The 22,776-nt window shown below is 42.3% G+C and overlaps 1 protein-coding gene across 1 annotated transcript; it reads left to right on the plus strand.

The window, feature by feature from the left end:
* Positions 1-454: 454 nt before the first annotated feature.
* Positions 455-22,248, plus strand: LOC140715541 (uncharacterized). Its single transcript, XM_073027895.1, has 5 exons — positions 455-557; positions 4,667-4,960; positions 13,760-14,053; positions 19,464-19,553; positions 22,208-22,248. The coding sequence occupies exons 1-5, from the start codon at positions 455-457 to the stop codon at positions 22,246-22,248; spliced, it is 822 nt and encodes a 273-aa protein (XP_072883996.1).
* The last annotated feature ends 528 nt before the right edge of the window (positions 22,249-22,776 follow it).

Consider the following 22,776-nt stretch of genomic DNA (forward strand, 5'->3'; position numbering starts at 1 on the left):
TGATAATATTCCATTCTAACAATACATCATGATTGCGCATTGCTACAACAGTTAACCAGCTATCCATGCTACACAGGGACAGATTTTCTTCACCGCGAGGAAAACTTCGTAAACGTGACAATGAATTCGGAAATAAAGAGCATCTGTAGAAAATTCCGACAAGACATTGAACTTTAAATAATATATTAATATTTGCCAAAGACGTGTGAAGATTACGCTGAGGTTGTGCGCGGTCTGAATCAATTTCTTCTCTGTATTTGCAGCTGATTTGGTGAAACCTATACTGTCAGCTGACCGTCGGGTCTATGTGTCCGGTGAAGCGAATAGGTTCAATTGTACAGCGAAAAGCCAACACCCGATTTCACGCTATCTGCTCCATAAAGTCGGACTACAAACACCTGTCCAAAAACCAAACTATTTACGACAAAGTAGTATAACGTTTACCATGGTAAACATGAGGGCAGGCTTATATGACTACTACTGTGCTTACTTGTGCTCAATACGTGGGAGGAAAGTCACGTCAGAGAAAAGTGAAACGGTGAAGATAACGGTCGTGGGTGAGTTTAATATTTGTCGATTTAAGGGTATGTTGTATGTACTGATGCCTGCGCGTGATGGAAACATATTTAGACAGACAGCGGCCATAAAGAGCAGATTAAAATTTACATTCTCTCCCGCCCTCGCATACTCCTTCCTGTTTTTGTTATGAGCGTGTCTTCACCAGAGTCATAGGGCTACCGAACAGGACAGCACAGAAACAGGACCTTCGGCCTATCTAGTCCAGCCTAAAGATTTAAACGGCCTACCCCTATCAGCCTACACAGGGAACATAGCTCTCCACATCTCTATAATTCATGTACTGATCGAAACTTCTCTTATTCGTTGAAATCGAAATCGCATGCACCGCTTGCGCCAGCCGCTCGTTTGATGCTCTCACAACCCTCTGAGAGAAGAAATTTCACCGCAAGATTCCATTAAACTTTTACCTTTCACACGTAACCACTGACCACTTGTTGTAGTTCTTCCCGACCTCAGTGGAAATACCCTGCTCGCATTTACCCAATCTCTTAATTTTGCATACCTCTATCAAATCTCCTCTGAATTGTCTGTGTACCATTAAATAATGTACAAAGCTATCAATCTTTTCCATATATCTTTGGCCGTCCAGAGCTGGCAACAGTCTTGTAAATTTTCTCTGTACTTTTGCAAACTTACTTATATTATTTTTGTAGGTATGTGACCAAAACTACACACAATACTCCAAATTAAGCCTCAACAACGTCTTATATACCTTCAATATAATATCCCCTCTCAAGTACTCAGTCCTTTGATTTATTAAAGCCAGTGTGTCAATATCTTCCTTTCCGACACTATCAAACCTTACGCTGCTTTCAGTGAATTATGGACCTATATCCCATCATTGTTTCTTCATTTGCATTCCACAGTTCCCTTCCGGTTATTGTGTAAGACCTGCCCTGGCTGTTCCTACCGAACTACAACAACTCTCACTTTTCTGACTGAATTCCATCTGACATTTTAAGCACATTTTTCCAGGAAGTCTAGATCCCATTGCAAGTCATGATAGTCCTTCTCGTTGTCCACCTCACCCCCAATCTCCGTTTCATCGGTAACTTTGCTAATCCAGTTCACCGCATTATTATTCAGATGTTTGATTTCGATGACAAACAATAACATACCGAGCACCGACCCATGCGACGCATGCGTCTCCGGGAGGCAACTATCTACTACACTCCGGTTGCTCTACAAAGCTAATGTCTAATCCAATTTACCACCTCATGTTGAATGCGAATGACTGAAAATTCCTAATTAAACTCCCATGCAGAACTTTGTCAAATACCTTGCTGAAGTCAATGTAGACACCATTCACTGTCTTGTCTCCATCAACTTTGTTGCTGGGTTCCTCAACAAACTCGTTAGGATTAGTTAGACGCAACTTACCTCGCACGAAGCCACGCTGACCATCCATAATTAGTCCAAGTCTATCCAAATGCTCATATATCGGGTCCAATATCCTTCTGTCTACTCAATTCAAGCTCACTGGCCTATAATTTCCTGGATTATTTTTAGGAGTTTTCTTAAACAGCGGAAAACATTGGCTATTCCCCAATCCTCTCGGATCTGACAGGTCGCTAAGGATGATTTAAACATAATTGCTAGTGCCCCGGGCAATTCCACAGTTGCCTTCCTCAACACATTGTCAGGCCCGGGAGAACTATCCATTCTAACTTTCCTCAAGCCAGCAAACACCTTGTGCTCTGTTAGTTGTATAGGGTCCATTACGCTGATGCTGCCTTGCCTTTCTGTTGTAGATTTTGTATCCATCTCACGCGTGTGTGTGTGTGTATATATATATGTATATCTCTGTGTGTGTGTGTGTGTGTGTGTGTGTGTGTGTGTGTGTGTGTGTGTGTGTGTGTGTGTGTGTGTGTGTGCATTTCATCTCTTGCATCTCTTGCTACCTAAACAACTCGTTTCTTCCTATCTGCCTATACCTGCAATGCAGCCTGCTCTATTCCTTAACCAGGATAATGAATGTATTTTGTTTATCCACGCGCTTTCTTTACCTTCTCCTGTTATCGTTACCCTTTATTCTGACAGACAAATTGAGTCTTTGAACACTCAGGATTTCACTTTTGAAGACTTTCTGCGTAAAATGTACACCTTTGCCCGAAAACAGCCTGTCCTAAGTAACTGATGCCAGATTCTTGCTGAAACCATCAAAACTGGCCTTTATGATATTCAGAATCTCAACACGCTTACTAGGCCTGTCCGTTTTATTTCAAATTTACTCTGAAATTAATGCTTTGTGATCACGAGATGAAAAAAAGTTCTCCTACACAAAATTTTGTCATCTTCCCTATTTCATTCCCTTATAGCAGATCACACAGTCTTTTTCTGAGACTTTGAAGCACTAATTCAAGTAATATTCGTGAACACATTGCACAAACTCTTTCCCATCTAGTCGTTTTACAGAATGGGGCTCCACGTCAATTTCTGAAAAGTTAAAACTATGCCCGATAACAACCTTACGTTTCCCCTTCTTTACACGTCAAACCACCCTGCTTCAAACAAATGCTCCTCATCTTAACTCTGCCTGCTGAAAGCTTACCCTGTTGCCGATTGTGTTTAGTTTCTGCTCCGTAAGTTTAGTGCCCCCTGGTGGCTTGTCTATTTCTAAAGATTTAGTTTAATGCTAAAACGTCTACTTGTTCTGCTTTTGGGTCAAGCATTCTCTATATTTTCTCACACTAAGGCTAATTTCCTAGTTTGTTTCGAGAATTGTAAACAAAAAACTGTTATCGCTATTCATCAGCTGCAATACTCCTTTATGCTCTATTGATTTTAAATCTCCCTCATGCTCCGAATTTAAATCTACAAACGTTTGTATTATCATAATCGTCAGCATTAATTGCCATCCGCAATGTTCGGCTTAGGTGTTTCTGTCTTCGTGATCTTTGTTTCCCTGCATCACATGCCACACTAAATCCGATTTTTGTTCTGATCCGTAGTATTTACCCCCTAGAATCACAAGCACATTCTGGCAGAGTGGATGTAGCTGTCCTGCTGCAGCTGAGGCAGCCAGGACTAGAGGGCAAATATGAGAAAGGATGTGCTGGCATTGGAGACATTTCAGTGTTGTCACAAGAAAGATTCAGCAAATGAAATGGATAGCATATGTGCACCAATTAAGACTCTGGTCCCTGTTCATTGGAGTTTAAAATAATAAAGGGGAGGGGGTTCATTGAAAGCTTTTGAACTTTGAATAGAGTCGCAGAGTGGACGTGGAAAGACTGTTTCATTTAATGGGAATATAGTGGGCCCTCCTCCTTTACTCCCTCCCGCTTAGATGTGTCTAAAACATCGGGAATCCTGAAAGCTGAGCTGCCAGTCTTGCCCTTCCTGCAGCCAGATCGTACTGATGGGTATAATATCATACTTCCGGGTGTTCATTCATGCCCTGAACTCATCTGCCTTTTCTACCATACTCTTGCTTTGGCATGATGTTTACGCAGCTCAGGAGTTTAGTGACATCATGCTCAACATTTTGATTGCTGACTTTGTCTGATGTCTTAACATCTAATCCACAAACTCTCCGGTAACTGTTCTGGCCCTCTGTTTCCCAACGTCCTGCATCTCTAGGATGGTGCACACCCTCAGACCCTTGCAGCATGAGGAAAGCTTCCGGTTGGGATTTTAGACCCTTTCAATTCAGTTGCAAACTGTCTTTTCAGTTCAGGATCCACCTTCACTGGAAGGGTGACCAGTGACCCAAACATTTGACGCCTTCCTTCCAGCACCAAATCCTTAGCCACCAGTAAAACTGATTAATGTTGTTATTTCAGGACTCAGTAATACTTGACATGAGTAGCAATCGAGCACGGCATAACCCTGAAGATCCCGCAATTTAACTTAGCAGAGCTTTCCGGTAGTTCTTTTGTTCAATCATACAGACATACGTCACTTTAGCCTCTAGGAAATGTTCCTTCTACATAGAAAACTTTAGACGAGGGCTGGATGTTATATAATGGAAATTAGGAATGCGAAGAAAATAGTTGTACAGAACGGGTTTTGCACGAAGTCAGTGAGAATTTTGATTCCTTCCGCTTCTGCGCATTCTAAATTAATTGATTTTCTTTCTTTCTAGATCGGCCACCGAAGCCTCAAATATTAAGTTACCCAAGGAACAAAGTATATGTAACAGGTGAATCGGTCATTTTAACTTGTTCGATAAATTATCCGGTACATTCCGATGGCACCTTCCAACTGTACAAAAACCGACAACCAGTAATGAAAGAGCAATCACAGCAAGGCAGAGCGCATTTCACCATCAGGATTGGAGGTGATGCATCCAGCGAATACAGTTGTGATTACACGTGCACGGTGTCTGGTAGAAGTCTAACCTCAACAGATAGCGGCACAATGAAGATAACAGTCGTGGGTGAGTGTTTTGTTTTCACATTCAACAAGGTGACATATGCACAGAATTGGAATCAGAGTATTTCGACTGGGAGGCCCCGCCTATAGTGGTGCAAACACTATATCAATTCACAGACATCATGGTTTGACGGGTGAGTCCTACGACCAGGCATACCTCCTCCTTCAAACTTCACGCGCGAATCATAGTTTTGCAGATATTCAGACATGTTGGGGACAATTGAAATTTCAAAGTTCGAGATAAGTTTATTGTTGAATTGCGTATATGTGACCATATCCAAACCTGAGATAAATTTTATTGCGGGAATACTCAACGAAACACGAGTGGGGGTGGGGGGGGGGGGGCGGGGTGCTGTACCTGTGTGGATGGAAATCCAGAAGATACTGCCACTAATCAGAACTAACGGAGATCACCAAGAGTGGAAATCAAGGATGCAATTGCATAATGAGGTTTTGAGGTCAAGGTCTTGAAATTTATTGATTAGTTTTGTGCAGATGATGATGCTGAGTGCCAAGTAGCAGCCGATAATGAAATTCCCGTTTGTGGGAATATTTCAATGGAGAGGAAAGTGAAGCTGAGTGAAGTTCTTCCCTTAGGTTCAAGAGCATGATGGCTGAAGGGTAGTAACTGTTCCTGAGGCAGGTAATGTGCACAATAATATACAAAGAATATACAAATCAGAGGAGAAGTTCAGCAAACAGATAATACAAAAGACATATAAACAACAGTACAAAATCTATTTATTGTCAAAATCAGATAGGTAAAATGTTATGCTGATATATATACAATATAATCGAAAAAACTACAGCTCCTCATAACAATCATAAAAAAATTGGAAAAGTTATTTAATAAAGGGAAAAAAACCTCTAACTAAACCAAAACAAAAAAAAAGAAAAAAAAAGAAAGATTGGGCAGTCCATTTGAGGATAAAATTAGAAAAAAAAGAGAAAGAGAGAAAAAAAAACATCCTTACAGTCATCTCCGAACCTTCACGGATAAGGATTTTCCCTAAGGAGAATTAGAAATAAATAAGGAAATAAATAAGAACTTAAATCATGTGAAAATATTGAATAAAGGGTCGCCAGACTTGTTTAAGATTAAAAGATGTATCAAATGTCCGGCTTCTAATTTTCTCCAAGCTTTGACATTACATAATGGAGGAGAGCCATCCAGCTTCAGCCGGTTTTTATCGTCTTCACTCTTCCTCCCTATAGTTTACCCTACTGCCTGTTGTGTTTAGTTTCTGTTCTCTCCTGTTTTGCATCCCTTGGTGACTTAGCTGTTACTACTGGTTTCGTTTGTTACCAACCTTTCTCCCCTACTCTGCTTTTGGGTCAAGACTGCTCTATATTTTCTTACAGTGTCACTTTGAGCTAATGTCCTGGTTGTCCGGAGAATTATAAAAGAAAGCTGCTATCGCTATTCATAAACTGCATTACTCCTTTATGGACTGTTCATAATAAATCCTCCTCATGCTCGGAATTTAAAGCCAATATTCATAAATATCTGCGTTAATTGCCATCCGCAATTTTCTGCTTATGTGTTTCTGTCCTCGAGATCGTTGTTTTCCAGCATCACAAGCCACACTAAATCGTATTTTTCCTTCGTGATCTATAATATTTACCGCTTATTATCTTAAGCGCGTTTTGATAGATTAGCGATGGACTCGATCTTTCCTATAGTGGAGGAGTCCCGAACTGGCAGGTAAATATGAGAAAGGATGAGATGAGATACAAGTCGATCCAAATGGCGTTCCAAGGGAAAGATTCAGCAGATGAAAGATTTAACGTATAATTAGCGTTTGAGGCTCTGGACCCTAATCACTGGTGCGTAAAAATAAATGAAGGTTGTGCGGTCTCTCTCAAAGACTTTGGACTTTGAAAGGCCCACTTAGACTGGACCTGCGGATGATGTTCAACATAGTGAGAGAGTATTGGATCAGAGAACCCAAGCACGGATAGAAGTATGATTCTTTCGAACAGAGATGCGGAGGACTTTGTTCTTCTGGAGGGTGATGAATGAATGTCAACGTTAATTGCCATGCGAAATGTTCTGCTCAGGTGATTCTATCTTCGTGATCTTAGCTTTCCTGCATCACATGCCACACTAAGTGTGATATTTGTTCTGATCCGTAATATTTACCCCCTATAATCACAAGCACCTTCTGGTAGTGTGGATGTAGAAACAATATTTGCTACAGCGGAGGCATCGAAGACTAGAGAGCAAATATGAGAAAGGATATTTTGGAAATGGAGACATTTCAGTGGCGTCACAAGAAAGATTCAGCAAATGAAAATGTTAACGTATAGGCACCCATTGAACTCCGATCCCTATTCACTGGAGTTTAAAAGAATAAAGTTGGGGTCTCACTGAAAGCTTTTGAACCTTGAACGGCCGACGTAGATGGGACGTGAAGAGACTGTTTTATTTAGTGAGGTGTTTCGCAGCCCCACCCATAAATTATCATTCAGCAAGTTCTGCAGTCGGTCCTGATAGCATTGCTGTGGCATCTTCCCTTAGCAGTAACACCATAGAACCATAGAACACTACAGCACAGTACAGGCCCTTCAGCCCTCTGTGTTGTGCCGACCCATATAATCCTTTCAAAAAGTTCTAAACCCCCACTACCCCATAACCCTCCATTTTTCTTTCATCCATGTTCCTGTCCAAGAGGCTCTTAAATACCCAGAATGTTTTAGCCTCCACCACCATCCCTGGCAAGTAATTCCGGGCATTCACAACCCTCTGTGTAAAATACTTACCCCTGATGTCTACTCTAAACATCCCTCCCTTATTTTTGTACATATGCCCTCTGGTGTTTGCTATTAGTGCCCTGGGAAACAGGTACTGGCCATCCACCCTATCAATGCCTCTCATAATCTTGTAGACCTCTACCAAGTCCCCTCTCATTCTTTTACGCTCCAAAGAGAAAAGTCCGAGCTCTGCAAATCTTGCTTCATATGACTTGTTCTCCAAACCAGACAACATCCTGGTAAATCTCTTCTGCACCCTCTCCATAGTTTCCACATCCTTCCTATAATGAGGTGACCAGAACTGAACACAATGCTCGAAGTGTGGTCTCAACAGAGATTTGTAGAGCTGCAACATGACCTCTCTACTCTTGAACTCAAACCCCCTGTTAATGAAGCCGAGCATCCCATAGGCCTTCTTAACTACCCTATCAACCTGTGCAGCGACCTTGAGGGATGTATGGATTTGAACCTCAAGGTCCCTTTGTTCATCCACACTCTTAAGTAATTGACCATTAATCCTACTCAGTCTTCTGGTATGTCTATCCAAAATGCATCACCTCACACTTGTCCGGATTGAACTCCATCTGCCATTTTTCTGCCCAACTACCTGGGAGGCAAACTACCATCCGAGTTTCTTTCCTGCATCCACAGAATCGCCTGTCTGAATCCCTGACTATAGAGTCCCCTATCACTACTGTCTTCTTCTTCCTTTCTCTACCTTTCTGAGCAACAAGGCCAGACTCTGTGCCAGAGGCACGACCACTGTCGCTTCCCCCAGGTAGGCCGTCCCCCCCCCCACCCAACAGTACTCAAACAGGAGTACTTATTATCAAGGGGTACAGCCACAACCACCAGACCTCCTTCTATAATCCCACCCCCTAAGGTGTGTCTAAAACAAAGGAAAACTGGAATACTGAGCTGCCAGTCCTGCCCCTTCTGCAGCCAGATCGCACTGATGGGTATACTATCATAATTCAAGGTGTTGATCCATGCCCTGAATTCAACTGTCTTTTCAACCACACCTCTTACTTTGGCATAGTATTTAGCTCAGGATTTTAGGGGCATCGTGCTCAACGTTTTAGTTCCTGACTTTGTCCGATGTCTTAACAACATCTATCTCTACAACCACTCTACAAATTGTTCTGGCTCTCTGGTTACCATCTTCTTGCTCTCCTAGGATGATCCCACCCTCAGATCCTTGCAGCATGAGTTAGCGAAGCTTCCTGTTGATATGTTAGCACACTTCCAGTTCAGCTGCAAACTGTCTTTGTACAGGATCCACCTTCGCTGGAAGAGTGCCAAATGATCCGAACATCTGGCGCCTTCCTTCCTGCGCCAAATCCTTAGCCACGTGTTCAACTGTATAACCTTCCTATTTATAGCCTCACTAACTCGTGGTACTAGTAGCAATCGTTTAGGTCATTACCCTGGAGTTCCTGCTCTTTAACTTAGCAGAGCCTTCCAGTACATCTTTCGTTGGATCAGACAGACAACCGTCAATTATTGTCTCTTGGATAGTCTCTCACACATATACATCTTCAGACAGGTGTGCGGATGGAGTACTGCACACAGTACTCCAAATTCGGCCTCACCAATGGCTTATACAACCTCACCATAACATTTCAGCTCTTATACTCAATACTTTGATTTATAAAGGCCAATGTACCAAAAGCTCTCTTTACTACCCTATGTACCTGTGACGCAACGTTTAGGGAATTTTGTATCTGTATCCTAGATTCATCTGTTCTACTGCACTCCTCAGTGCCCTGCCATTTACCTTGCATGTTCTGCCTTGGTTTTTCCTTCCAACGTGCAATACCTCACACTTGTCTGTATGAAACTCCATCTGCCATTTTTCTGACCATTTTCCAGCTGTTCCAGATCCCTCTGCAAGCATTGAAAACCTTTCTCGCTGTACACTACACCTCCAATCTTTGTATCATCAGCAAATTTGCTGATCCAATTTACCACATTATCATCTAGATCATTGATATAGATGATAAATATCAATGGATCTAGCGCTCATCCCTGTGGTACACCACTAGTCACAGGCTTCCACTCAGAGAAGCGATCATCCACTACCACTCTCTGACTTCTCCCATTGAGCCAAAGTCTAATCTAATTTACTACCTCGCCATGTATACATAGCGACTGAATCTTCCTAACTAACCTCCAATGTAGGACCTTGTCAAAGGCCTTACTGAAGTCCATGTAGACAACATCCACTGCCTTCCCTTCATCCACTTTCCTTGTAACCTCCTCAAAAAACTCTAATGGATTTGTTAAACATGACCTAACACGCACAAAGCCGTTTTGACTTTCCCTAATAGGTCCCTGTCTAGTTAATATTTGTACATCCTATCTCTTAGTAGTTCTTTCAATAATTTACCTACTACCGACGTCAAACTTACCGGCCTATAATTCACTGGATTACTTTTAGAGTCTTTTTTAAACTATGGAACAACATGAGCTATCCTCCAATTCTCCGGCACCTCACCCATAAATACCGACATTTTAAATATATCTGCCAGGGCCCCTGCAATTTCAACACTAGTCTCCTTCAAGGTCCAAGGGAAGAGCCTGTCAGGTCGTGGGTATTTATCTACTTTGATTTTCCTCAAGATGGCAAGCGCCTCCTCCTCTTCAATCTGTATAGGTTCCATGACCTCACTACTTGTTTGCCCTTTTTCCGTTGACTCCATACCTGTTTCCTTAGTAAATACAGATGCGGAAAAAAAGATTCGCGATCTCCCCCATTTCTTTTGGTTCCATACATATCCGACCACTCTGATCGTCAAGAGGACCAATTTTATTCCTTTCTATCCTTTTGCTCTTAATATATCTGTAGAAGCACTTTGGATTATGTTTCACCTTGACTTCCAAAGCTACCTCATGCCTTCTTTTAGATCTCCTGATTTCTTTCTTAAGCATTGTTTGGACGTTTTATACTCCTCAAGTACCTTATCTGCTTCTATACATGTCATACATCTCTTCTTTATCAGAGTTCCAATATCCTTAGAGAACAAAGGTTCCTTAAATTCTTATTCACGTTGCCTTTAATCGTGTCAGGAACATACAAACTCTGCTCTCTCAAAATTTCTCCTTTGAAGGTCTCCCACTTACCAACGACATCCTTGCCAGAGAACAACCTGTCCCAATCCACGTTTTTTAGATTCTTTCCCATTTCTTCAAGTTTGCCCTTTTCCCACTTTATAACTTCAACCCGAAGACCATATCTATCTTTATCGATGATCAAGTTGAAACTAACGGTGTTATGATTACTGGAACCAAAGTGTTCCCCTACACACACTTCCGTCACCTGTCCTAACTCGTTTCCTAATAGGAGATATAATTTTGCATCCTCTCTAGACGGTACCTCTATAAATTGATTTAGAAAACTTTCCTGAACACATTTTACAAACTTTAACCCGTCTAGACCTTTAACAGTATGGAAGTCCCAATCAATACGTGGAAAATTAAAATCCCCTACTATCGCAACTTTATGTTTCCTGCAATTGTCTGCTATCTCTCTGCAGATTTGCTCCTCCAATTCTCGCTGACTATTGGGTGGTCTATAATACAACCCCATTAATGTGGTCATACCTTTCCTGTTTCTCAGCTCCCCCTATATGGCCTCGGCAGACAAGCCCTCCAATCTGTCTTGCCGGAGCACTGCTGTAACATTTTTCCTGACTAGCAATGCCACCCCACACCCCGGATCTCATACTTCCCCTCTGCCTCTATCACGTCTGAAACATCAGAACCCTGGAACATTAAGCTGCCAGTCTTACCCCTCCTAAAGTCAGGTTTCACTAATGGCTACAATGTCATGATTCCACGTGTCAATCCACGTCCTCAGCTCGTCAGCCTTCCACTCATTACTCCTCACATTGAAATAGTGGGAAATGCTGGAAGATCATCTCCTAACTTTCATCATATATATGTCGTTGTATCTTTTTTTCTAGACTTTAATAAAAAGCATGCGAAACCCAAGACTGTTAAAAATTTCCATGGACTATTTTAACACTTCCATGTCATATCTATCAGGTCCGCTCGTGCTCGCATTAACCAGCCTGCAAAAGCAGTTCGCGCCCAGTCTCCACCCAGCCAATAGGATTCACCGGGCACTCGTTCCAGGCTCATCACCTTCAGCCTTATTAATCCCTTATCTCCCACAGGCCTTCTTCACTCACGTACCATCTAGCTTCAACCGCTAGTTCTCTTCTTCACTCTTCCTCCGTAACGTTTACCCTGCTGCCTGTTGTGTTTAGTTTCTGTTCTCCCCTGTTTTGCTCCTCATGGTGCCTTGTCTATTAATAATGATTTCGTTTGTTGCCAAACTGTCTCCCCAACTCTGCTTTTGGGTCAAGTCTTCTCTATATTTTCTGACAGTGTCACTTTGAGCTAATGTCCTGGTTTGCCCGGAGAATTACAAAAAAGCTGCTATCGCTATTCAGGAGCTGCATTACTGGTTTATGGACTGTTCATGTTAAATCTTCCGCATGCTCGGAATTTAAACCTAATATTCATAAGTATCTGCGTTAATTGCCACCCGCAATTTTCTGCTTAGGTGATTCTGTCCTCGTGATCATTGTTTTCCAGCATCACAAGCCACACTAAATCGTACTTTTTTCTTTGTGATCTATAATATTTACCGTTTACAATCACAGGCACGTTCTGGTAGATTAGATATGGACACGATCTTTCCTATAGTGGGGGAGTCTAGGACTGGAGGGCAAATATGAGAAAGGATGAGCTGGGATTCGAAACGATCCAAATAGCGTTTCAAGAGAAAGACAGTACAGATGAAAGTCTTAACGTATACGTAGCGTTTGAGGCTCTGGACCCTACTCACTGGTGCGTAAAAATAAATGAAGGTTGTGCGGTCTCTTTAAAAGACTTTGGACATTGAAAGGCCTACTTAGACTGGACGTGATGTTCCCCATAGTGTGAGAGATCAGAGGACACAGGTCGGATGGAAGGATGGTCCTTTCGAACAGAGATGAGGAGGAAGTTCTGCTTTTAGATGGTGATGAATGTGGTATTCATTTCCACTGTTGATCTGGAGGTCGTCATTGGGTATATTTAAATAGAAACGGTAGGTTCATTATTAGTATGGGAGTCAAAGGCTGGGGTGGAAAACGAGGAAAACAGGGTTAAGAACGATAAATAATAAGTCAGCCATGATGGAATGGTGGAGCAGATCTTATAGGCGGAATGATCTCAATTTGATCCCATGTCTTATGTTCTTATATCTAGGTTTACTGAAATAGTTGCATGTCACAGTTATTTGCTTGCATTATTGTTTGCATGATTTCTTTCCTTCTCTCTGCACATTGGGCGTTTAACTGTCTTTTTTAACGTGTTCTTTTGGGTGTCTTGTTTTCTGGCACTCAAACTCCAAATTTAGCTTCACGAATTTCTAAAACGTCTTGAATATAATATCCTATCTCAAATACTCAGTCATTTGACTTATGAAACCCAATGTGCCAAAATCATTACTTACTACGCTTTCAAGCTATAACGCTGCTTTCTGTGAATTATGCCCCTGCATTCCCATATTGTTCCTTCCATCGCATTCCTCAGTTACCACTGTGTAAAACCTATCCTGATTGAACATATCGAACTGCATCAACTCTCACTAAAATCTGTCTAACATTTTCAGCCCGTTTTCCCAGCTGGTCCAGATCCCCTTGCATGTTATGATAGTCCTTCTCGTTGTCCACTACACTACCAATCTCGGTATCATCCGCAACATTGCTGATCCACTTCACCTCTTATCATCCAGATCGTATCCAGCAAATCAATATCTTTAACTTATATCTAGTAGCTCTTTCGTTCAATCATACATACAGGCATACGTCACTTTTTGCCACTAGGAAAGTTCCTTATACATAGAAAACGTCAGGTGTGGGCTGGGTGTTATATAATGGGAATTAGGAATGGGTGGTAGGTAGCTGCACAGAACGGAGTTTGCACGGAGTTAGTGAGAATTTTGATTCAGTCCGCTTGTGTGCAGTCTGAATGAATTTATTTTCTTTCCTTCCAGCTCAGCCACCGAAACCTCAAATATCAAGTGATCGAGGAGTCAAGGTCTATCTGACAAATGAATCGGTCATTTTAACTTGTCAGATAACTGATCCGGTACATTGCAATGGCACCTTTCACCTGTACAGCAACCAACAATATGTAAAGAAAGAACCATCACAGCAAGGCAGCGCGACGTTCACCATCCCGACTGGAAGTGATGCAGCGAGCCAATACAGTTGTATTTACTGGTGCACGGTGTCCGGTAGAAACATATCCTCAAGAGAAAGCGACAGAATAAAGTTAACAGTGATGGGTGAGTGTTTTGCTTTCCCATTCAACCAGCTGAGAAATGCACACAATTGGAGCAAAAGTATTTCGACAGGGAGGTCCCGTCCATGATAGCGCAAACAAAATATCAATTCACATTCATGTTGTTTTGACGTTTGCGTAGCAAGAACAAATATGCATTCTTCTTCAGCTTTTCCGTTTTCCCCCTCGAATCATATTTTGCAGATATTCAGACGTAATGGGCAGTATTCGAATTTTAAAGTTCAAAGTTAGTTTATTGTTGAAGTACGTATATGGCACCATATCCAACCGTGAGATGCACTTTCCTGCGGGCATACACAACGAATCCAGAGTACAACAATAACCATAATAGATTCCATGAAAGACCTCGCCAATGTGGGCACTAAACCAGGCACAAAAGACAACAAATTTCAAATACAAAAAGAAGGAATTAAGACTAGCAATACATAAATAAGCAATAAACATCGAGAACAGGAGATGACGAGTGTTTGAAAGTAAGTCTAGATTTTGTGGGAATATTTCAATGGCGTGGTAAATGAACTACTGCAGTTCTCCCCTTTAGTTCAAGAGCCTAATAGCTGAAGGATAATAACTGATCCTGAAGCTGGTGATGTGAATCCTAACGGTCCAGTAAATTCTTCTCTGATGGCAGCACCGAGAAGAACGCAAGTACTGGATAGCGGCGTCCCTGATGATTGATGCTGCTTTCCTGCGACAACTCTTCGTGCAGATGTGCTTAGTGGTGGAGTGTGCTTTACAACTGATGGACTGGGCTATATCGATTACTTTTTGTAGGATGTTCCGTTCAAGGTAGTTCGTGTTTCCATGCCAGGCTGCAATATAAACAGTCAATATACAGTCCACTGCACATTTATAGACGGTCGTCTAAGTTATAGATGTAATACCGAAACTACGCGAACTCCAAAGGAAGTAGAGTTGCTGCCGTGCTTCCTTCATAATTAATGTTGCGCGCTAGGACAAGAACAGCTCCTCTGAAATAACGAGACCGAGCCATGTAACATTGCTGACCCTTTCCACCTCTGATTGTCTGATGCGGACGAGCTCGTAGACCTCTGGGTTCCTCCTCCGAAAGTCAATATTCAGCTGCTTAATCTTGATCATATTGTGTAAGAGTTCGTGGCTATGTCACGCCTCATCCAGATTTTCAATCTCTGTCCTGTATCCTTATTCGTTACCACCTTTGATTCGGCCTACAACTGCGGTATCGCCAGCAAACTTGAATGTGGCATTGAAGCTGTGTTTAGCCAGTCATAAGTGTAAAATGAGTAGCGCAGCCCCAGTGTTGATTCAGATCGAGGAGGAGATATTGTTGCCAATCTGAACTAACTTGGATCTGCAAGTGAGGAAATCCAGGATGCCATTGCACAATGAGGTATTGAGGTGAAAGTCTTGAAGTTTATTGATTCGTTTAATATGGCTGATGGTATAGAATGGCGAGTATTCGATACAGAACACCCTTTGATGTGTGCAATTTTGCTGTTCCGATGGTCCCCGGTTGCGTAAAGAGCCATTGACATGGAATATGTTGCTCCGGTGGGCAAACTGAGGTACATATTATTATAAATATGCAGTTGCAAAGAGTATTTCACCTCTTAACCCTCGCTGATCTCTCGTTGAATTTACCGTTAATGGAGACGACCTCGTGGAAAATGCTGCAAAATCCAGTAAGACAATAAAATCATAAGATATAGGAGCAGACGTGAGCCATTCTGCCCATCTATTCTGCTCCCCTAATCAAACAAGAGCTGATCCAATTCTTCCAGACATCCCAACCCCCATGCCTTCTCTCCATACCCTTTGTTGCCCTGTCTATTCAAAATCCTATCTATTTCTGTCTTAAATGCACCCAATGACTTGGCTTCCACAGCCGCTCGTGGCAAGAAATTCCACAGATATACCACTCTCTGACTAAGTTAATTTCTCCGCATCTCTGTTCTAAATGGACGTCCTTCAATTCTAAATTCGTGCCCTCTTGTTCAAGACACCTCTACAATAGAAAATAACTTTGCCATATCTAATCTGTCCAGGCCTTTTACCATTCGAATGGTTCTATAAGATCGCTCCTCATTCTACTGAACTCCAGGGAATACAGATCAAGTGCTGCCAGACGTTCTTCCTACGGTAACCCTTACATTGCTGGAATCATTCTCGTGAATCTCTGAATCACCTCCAATCTCAGTATATCCTTTCTAAAATTAGGAGCCAAAAACTGCATGCAATACTCCAAGTGTCTTCTCACCAGTGCCCTAGGCACCCCAAAATCATATCCCTTCTCTTATATTATATACCTCTAGAAATGAATGCAAGCATTGCATTCACCTTCTTCACCATTGACTCAACCTGGAGGTTAACTTTTAGGGTATCTTGCACAAGAACTCCCAAGTCTCTTTGCATCTATGCCATTTTCAATTCTCTCCCCATCTAAATAATTGGCTCCCCGTCCGTTTATTTCTTCCACCCAAGTGCACGGCCATGCGCTTTCCATCATTGTATTTCATTTGGCACTTTTTGCCTATTCCCCCGAACTATACAAGTCTCTCTGCAGGCTCTCTGTTTCTTCAACACTATCCGCTCCTCCGCCTAATCAGCCAATGTTCCACACATTCTAGCAACCCCCAAGTAATTCCATGGGTGCTTATCTTGCTAAGCAGCCTCATGTGCGGAACCTCATGAAAGGCTTTCTAAAAATTCAAGTACACCACATCTACTACATCTCCTTTGTCTACCCTGGTTGTATTTTCCTCAAACATTGCAGTAGGTTAGTGTGGCTGGATTTCACTTTCAGGCAACCATGCTGGCTTTGGCCTACCCTTTCATCCGTCTCCAGCCAGGTATTCTGTAATCTCATCCGTAACAATCTATTCCAACAACTTCGCAAACAGTGATATTAGGCTAACAGGTCTATAGTTTCCTTCCTGTTAAATAGCGGAGTAACATTTGCAATTTTCTGGTAATCCAGTACAATGCTAGAATTTATCGATTCTTGAAAGATCAAATTTAATGCCTCTGGAATCTCTCCTGCTACTTCCTCCAGAGTCCGAGTGTGCATTCCATCAGGTCCAGCTGATTTTTCCACTCTGCGACCATTAAGCTTCCTGAGCACCTTCTGAGTCTTAATTCTCACTGTACATACTTCACTTTCCTGTCATTTTTGAATGTCCGGTATACTGCAGAAATCTTCCACTGTGAAGACTGATGCAAAATACGCATTCAGTTCCTCTGTCATCCCTGCGTCACTCGTTATAATATCTCCAGCGTCATTTTCTATTGGTCCTATATCTATCCTCAACTCTCTTTTACCCTTTATTTGGAATATATCTGTCTTGGACTTCCCTTATTTTTCACAGAAAATCCAGCCATTGATTCCTGCTAGTGTCCTTTTACAGGCATCCTTGGCAAGTTCCCCTCTCAAGTCATTGTAATTTCCTTTATTCCATTGAAATACCAGCACATTGAATATTAGTTTCTCATTCTCAAATTTCAAACTGAACTCGATCGTATTGTGATCATTGCTTTCCAAGGGTTCTTTAACCTTAAGCTGTCTTATCACCTTCAGATTATTGCACAACACCAAATCCAGCACAGCCGATCCTCTCGTGAGCTCAGCAACAAGTTGTTCTAAAAAGTCATCCGTTAGATATTCTACAAATTCTCTCTCTTGAGGTTCAGTGCTGGCCTGGTTTCCCCAATAAACTTTCATGCCAAAATCCCCAACGATTATAACGACATTGCTCTTCTGACACGCCTTTTCGATCTCCTGTTGTAATTTTGTAATCCACATCCTGGCTGGTGTTCGGAGGCCTGTATACAACTACCATTAGGGTCCTTTTGCCCTTGCCATTTCTTAACTCAACCCATAGAGTCTCTACACCTTACGAACCTATGTCATCCCTTTCTAATGATTAAATATTATTTCTTATACACAGGGCCATACCACCCATTCTGTCTACTAACCTATTTTTCCAATACACCATATTATCCTTGGACATTCAACCCCCAATAACAGCCATCATACTTGCCAATCTGTAGCTGGATTTCAACATCATCCATTTTACTTCTTATTCTTTATTCTTATCCTCTAGAAATTTTCATTATGTATCTCGTGGTATTTTTTTCTGCACTCTGATAAAAACCATGCAAAATGCAAGACTGTTAAAGGTTTCGATGGACAACACACACAAAATACTGGTGGAACACAGCAGGCCAGGCAGCATCTATAGGGAGAAGCGCTGTCGACGTTTCGGGCAGAGACCCTTCGTCAGGACGAAGTTGTTTGAATTTCCAGCATCTGCAGATTTCCTCGTGAAGGTTTCGATGGGCTATTTTCATGCGTTTCCATACCATATATATTACGTCTGCTACCGGTTGCATTCTTTAGTCTTGTATTTTGCTCCACTAAAATCAGTAAAATTATACCGCAAGCACCGGCTATAAATAACAACAGTCCCATTGGTCCACGTGGGCTGATATTCTAACATCTTCTTGAACCTACCTGGTTTTCAACTTACTGTGAAGTTAAGTCTTCATGGGGTTAGATCGCTTTCCACCTACAGCTGTAACTGACGTCTTGTCCTCCGTTTCTCCCCCAGTCTTTTTCTTCTGCTATACATCCCGACCCCATTCTTTCTCCCAGTTCATGCTACAGTACTGTTACAGTGACGCTATGACAGTTCAGAGTCAATTGAAGCGACCTCTGTAAGGAGTCTCTGTAAGTCTTCCCCGTGGAAAGTGTGGGATTGTTTTTTCTACTCCCACAGTTCAAATACGCACCTGTTGCATGATTTTTTTAAAAATAAATTATCCGGTGATCAGATTAGAATTTAGTTGGGTTGTCGGGGATTGCTGGGTGGTGTGGCTCGAAGAGCTGGAAGGACGTATTCCGCGCTATATCGAAATAATTTAACATGATGTCCTTGATATCTACATTGGGCGTTCCCGCGTTTTTCATCAGCTTTTCCACTGATGCGCTGTTATTGGGTTGATAACGAAGTTACTTTTATATCAAAATGTTCTTGATACCGACAAGCGTGTCAGCGGTTTAGAACGTGTTACAAAGCATTTCTACCTACTTTGCTTTTAGTAAGCAAAAACTAATAATGAAATGACTGGAGATAGGTGAGCCCTAAAACAATAATTTGAGATTTTGTCTCCTTTGGGAATGAACTATAACCCGAAGAGTAAAAGTTTATCTTTCTGCTTGTCAGATATTTCAGCATATTCTTTGAAAACTACAGAACCCTGTGAAGCCCGGCATTAACAGTCAGCCTCAGATAGGAAAGTAGACAATTTGAAATTTTCTTCAATAGACGCCTCACGTTATTCTGCATTCTTGCCGAAAGTATTATGTCTGCAGCAGCTACCCTAACATAATGTCGCCCATTTATCTGTTTTAGTAAATTCGGTTCTGCCGTGGATTCCAGTTTTACCTGTCGTGACCCTAATTTTAATGCTTCGAGTATCGATCGTTTACTGCTGGAAACAAGGTAGGCGACACCTGTGAATGAGACCCAACTGTACAGCTAGCAAGAGGAATATTAGTATCTCACTTTAATCCCTCTTGCAACGGCCTAACTCTCATCGTCTAAATGTGGCAAAAGATTATGAACTGCTATGCGAAATAAAAAGGATTAAATTTATAGGAAATTTACCATAAGGATGCGCACATTAAGGGCAGAAATTCAAAATCAGAAATGTGTTTAATATCAACTTTATGAAGGCTGCAAAATGAAATACATGAAAAATAAATATAGTCAAAGACCTGTATTACAGTAAATATGTACACATATTTACAATATAGAACATACATAGAATTGTACAGAACAGTACATGCCCTTCAGCCCACAATGTTGTGCCGACCCTTAAACCTGTCTTCTATATAATCCCCACCTTAAATTTCGCCATATGTCTGTGTCTTAAATTTCTCTAGTGTATTTGCCTCCACCACTGACTCAGCCAGAAAATTCCACGCACCAACCACTCTCTGAGTAAACAACCTTCCTCTAATATCCCGCTTCAACTTCCCACCCCTGACCTTAAAGCCATGTCCTCTTGTATTGAGCAGTGGTGCCCTAGGGAAGAGGCGCTGGCTGTCCACTCTATCTATTCCTCTTATTATCTTGTATACCTCTATCATGTCTCCTCTCAGCCTCCTTCTCTTCAAAGAGTAAAGCTCTAGCCCCCTTAATCTCTGATCATAATGCATACTCTCTAAACCAGGCAGCATCCTGGTAGATCTCCTCTGAGCGCTTTTCAATGCTTCCACATCCTTCTTATAACGAGGCCACCAGAACTGGACACAATACTCCAAGTGTAGCCAAACCAAAGTTTAAAAGGATCATTAAATTGCAACTCTTAAACTCTATCCCTCGACTTATGAAAGCTAACATCCGTGTCAGGTAGGTGCATAACTTGGTCCAACTTTCATTTTAAGTATCTATCGATTTGTCAGCTCACTATATACTCCTATCATCTTCATCAGCACGGAAAATCTGTATCGGCTGATACAGCTCTCTCTCCCTCCAAAACACAAACACACACACGCGTTCACTCTCTATCTGAAGCACAAAAATCCACTCTCCTTTTCCACTCTCTCTTCATCTCTCTCTACCTTTTCCCCTCCCCGTCTCTCCCTCTCTCCCGGTCACATAAGATGAGACACTGTATGAGAGCAGAATTAGACCATTTTCCCCATCTAGTCTGCTCCGCCTGTTCATCATGGCGGATTCCTCTTTCCTCTCAGCCCCATCCTCCTGCTTTCTCCCCATAACTATTCATGCCCTGACGAATCAAGAATCTATTAAGCACTGCCTTAAATATACATAAAGACTTAACCTCCGCAGCTGCCTGTAGCAACGAATTCCATTCTCTGGCTAAACAAAATCTTCTTTACCTCCGTTCTAAAAGGACACCCCTCTATTCTGAGGCTGTCCTCTGGTTTTAGACTTTTCCACTATAGGAAAAATTCCCAAATACTCTAAAACACACACGCTCGCATACACTCTCCATCACATACACTTATACTCTCTCTCTCTCTGGAACTCTTTCACTCTGTCTGTATCTGTCGCTCCGTCTCTCTCTCTCTCTCTCTCTCTCCCTCTCTTCTCTCTCTCTCTCTCTCTCTCTCATCTCTCTCTCTCTCTCTCTCTCTCTGTCTCTCTCTCTCTCTCTCTCTGTCTCTCTCTCTCTCTCTCTCTCTCTCTCTCGCTCTCTCTCTCTCTCTCTCTCTCTCTCTCTCTCGCTCTCTCTCTCTCTCTCTCTCTCTCTCTCTCTCTCGCTCTCTCTCTCTCTCTCTCTCTCTCTCTCTCTCTCTCTCTCTCTGCCTCTTCCCCCACCAATTCCGTTTCCTACATGTTAACAAGCACAAGGTAAGTAGGACCATAACGACATAGAAAGGTAACAGTGCCCCACCTTGGCATGTAGATCCTCGAAGCCCAGTTCACTAAGTCCTAAAGCCGATTATGTCTCAGTATTGTGACAGGTTTTTGGCGGGGTGGGACTACGGGCCTACCACAGCAGCTGTAAGGCGCTGCTTCCTTCCACTAGCCTGAAGGTGTAGCACTTTCCTAGGCCCTCCTAGCAACCCACCCCAATCGGGGCACGTGAAGCTGCAGGAGCAGGTGATGGTTGGACGGATGAGCAGCTGGTGCTCATCACGTCCTGGTTTTGTGACCACTGACGCCAGGCAATCTCAGAAGGGTAGTGATCATGGCCAGGATCGCTCGTCTACTATCGACACTGTCCAGAAGAAAGCCATGACAAACCATTTCTGTGGAAGGATGTGCCAAGAACAATCATGGTGATGTACGGACCATAATCGGCCACGCCATACGACACGGCACATAGTCGTGATGGTGATCACAGTAACCCGGTTCGGACTTTGTCCGAAATCCTGTGGGAAGCTCCCTGCATCTAAGTCATGTTTTTAACTCCTTTCTTTCATGTTTATGTTCGTTTAATTTCACCCTTGTCCTCACCTTAAGGGACATTTTTGTATTCTTCATGTATTTGTGGACTTGCTCAGGATTTTATTCTGTGCAAAGAAGCAGAAATTGCAAATGTTCATGTAAGCATCTTATTCTCTATACGGCTCTTAACTGCATCGTTTTTAACTTTTTCAAAATCTCCTTATAATTTACAGGGAAGTGCAGAGGCCGCGGGGAACTGGAGGTGAGAACATGATTTCGGCGGAACTAAGTGGAATTAACATTCATATTCAAATATTGGGGAAGGTTTTAGAATTCTGAACGTCTTCTCGGAACACTTTTACCCGATATCTGGACTGTTAATTCTCGAGATGTTATTATGACGCACATGATTTCCCGTTTGATCATTGTCCCCAGTGGCAGCACCTCAAAGCGTCTCTCCAAATAGATTACATTAGCCCCTCTGGTTGCGTTTTCGCGGGTTAAGAACGGCGACGGAGCAGTATGATACAACTTTTATATTGGGTAATGTAGTGACTGTACAGGATGGGCACCTTATGGTATGATATCCAGGAACCGCGCCTACCGAAACGAAGTACATGCACTCTTGAATGCCCGCAATCAAAAGAAAATGCTTCCCGCACGTGGGAATCCCAACTGATTGACTACGCGATCGATCGTCCGCATACCCACTCGCTACGTTCTCAACAATCGATCTGATACCGTTCATAATTAATGTTTGCTGATTTCCTCAGTATTTACCTTCCCAGTTTTTTTTTCATAC

The sequence above is a fragment of the Hemitrygon akajei genome, chromosome 24 (genome assembly GCF_048418815.1).
Source record: "Hemitrygon akajei chromosome 24, sHemAka1.3, whole genome shotgun sequence".
Lineage (NCBI taxonomy): Eukaryota > Metazoa > Chordata > Chondrichthyes > Myliobatiformes > Dasyatidae > Hemitrygon > Hemitrygon akajei.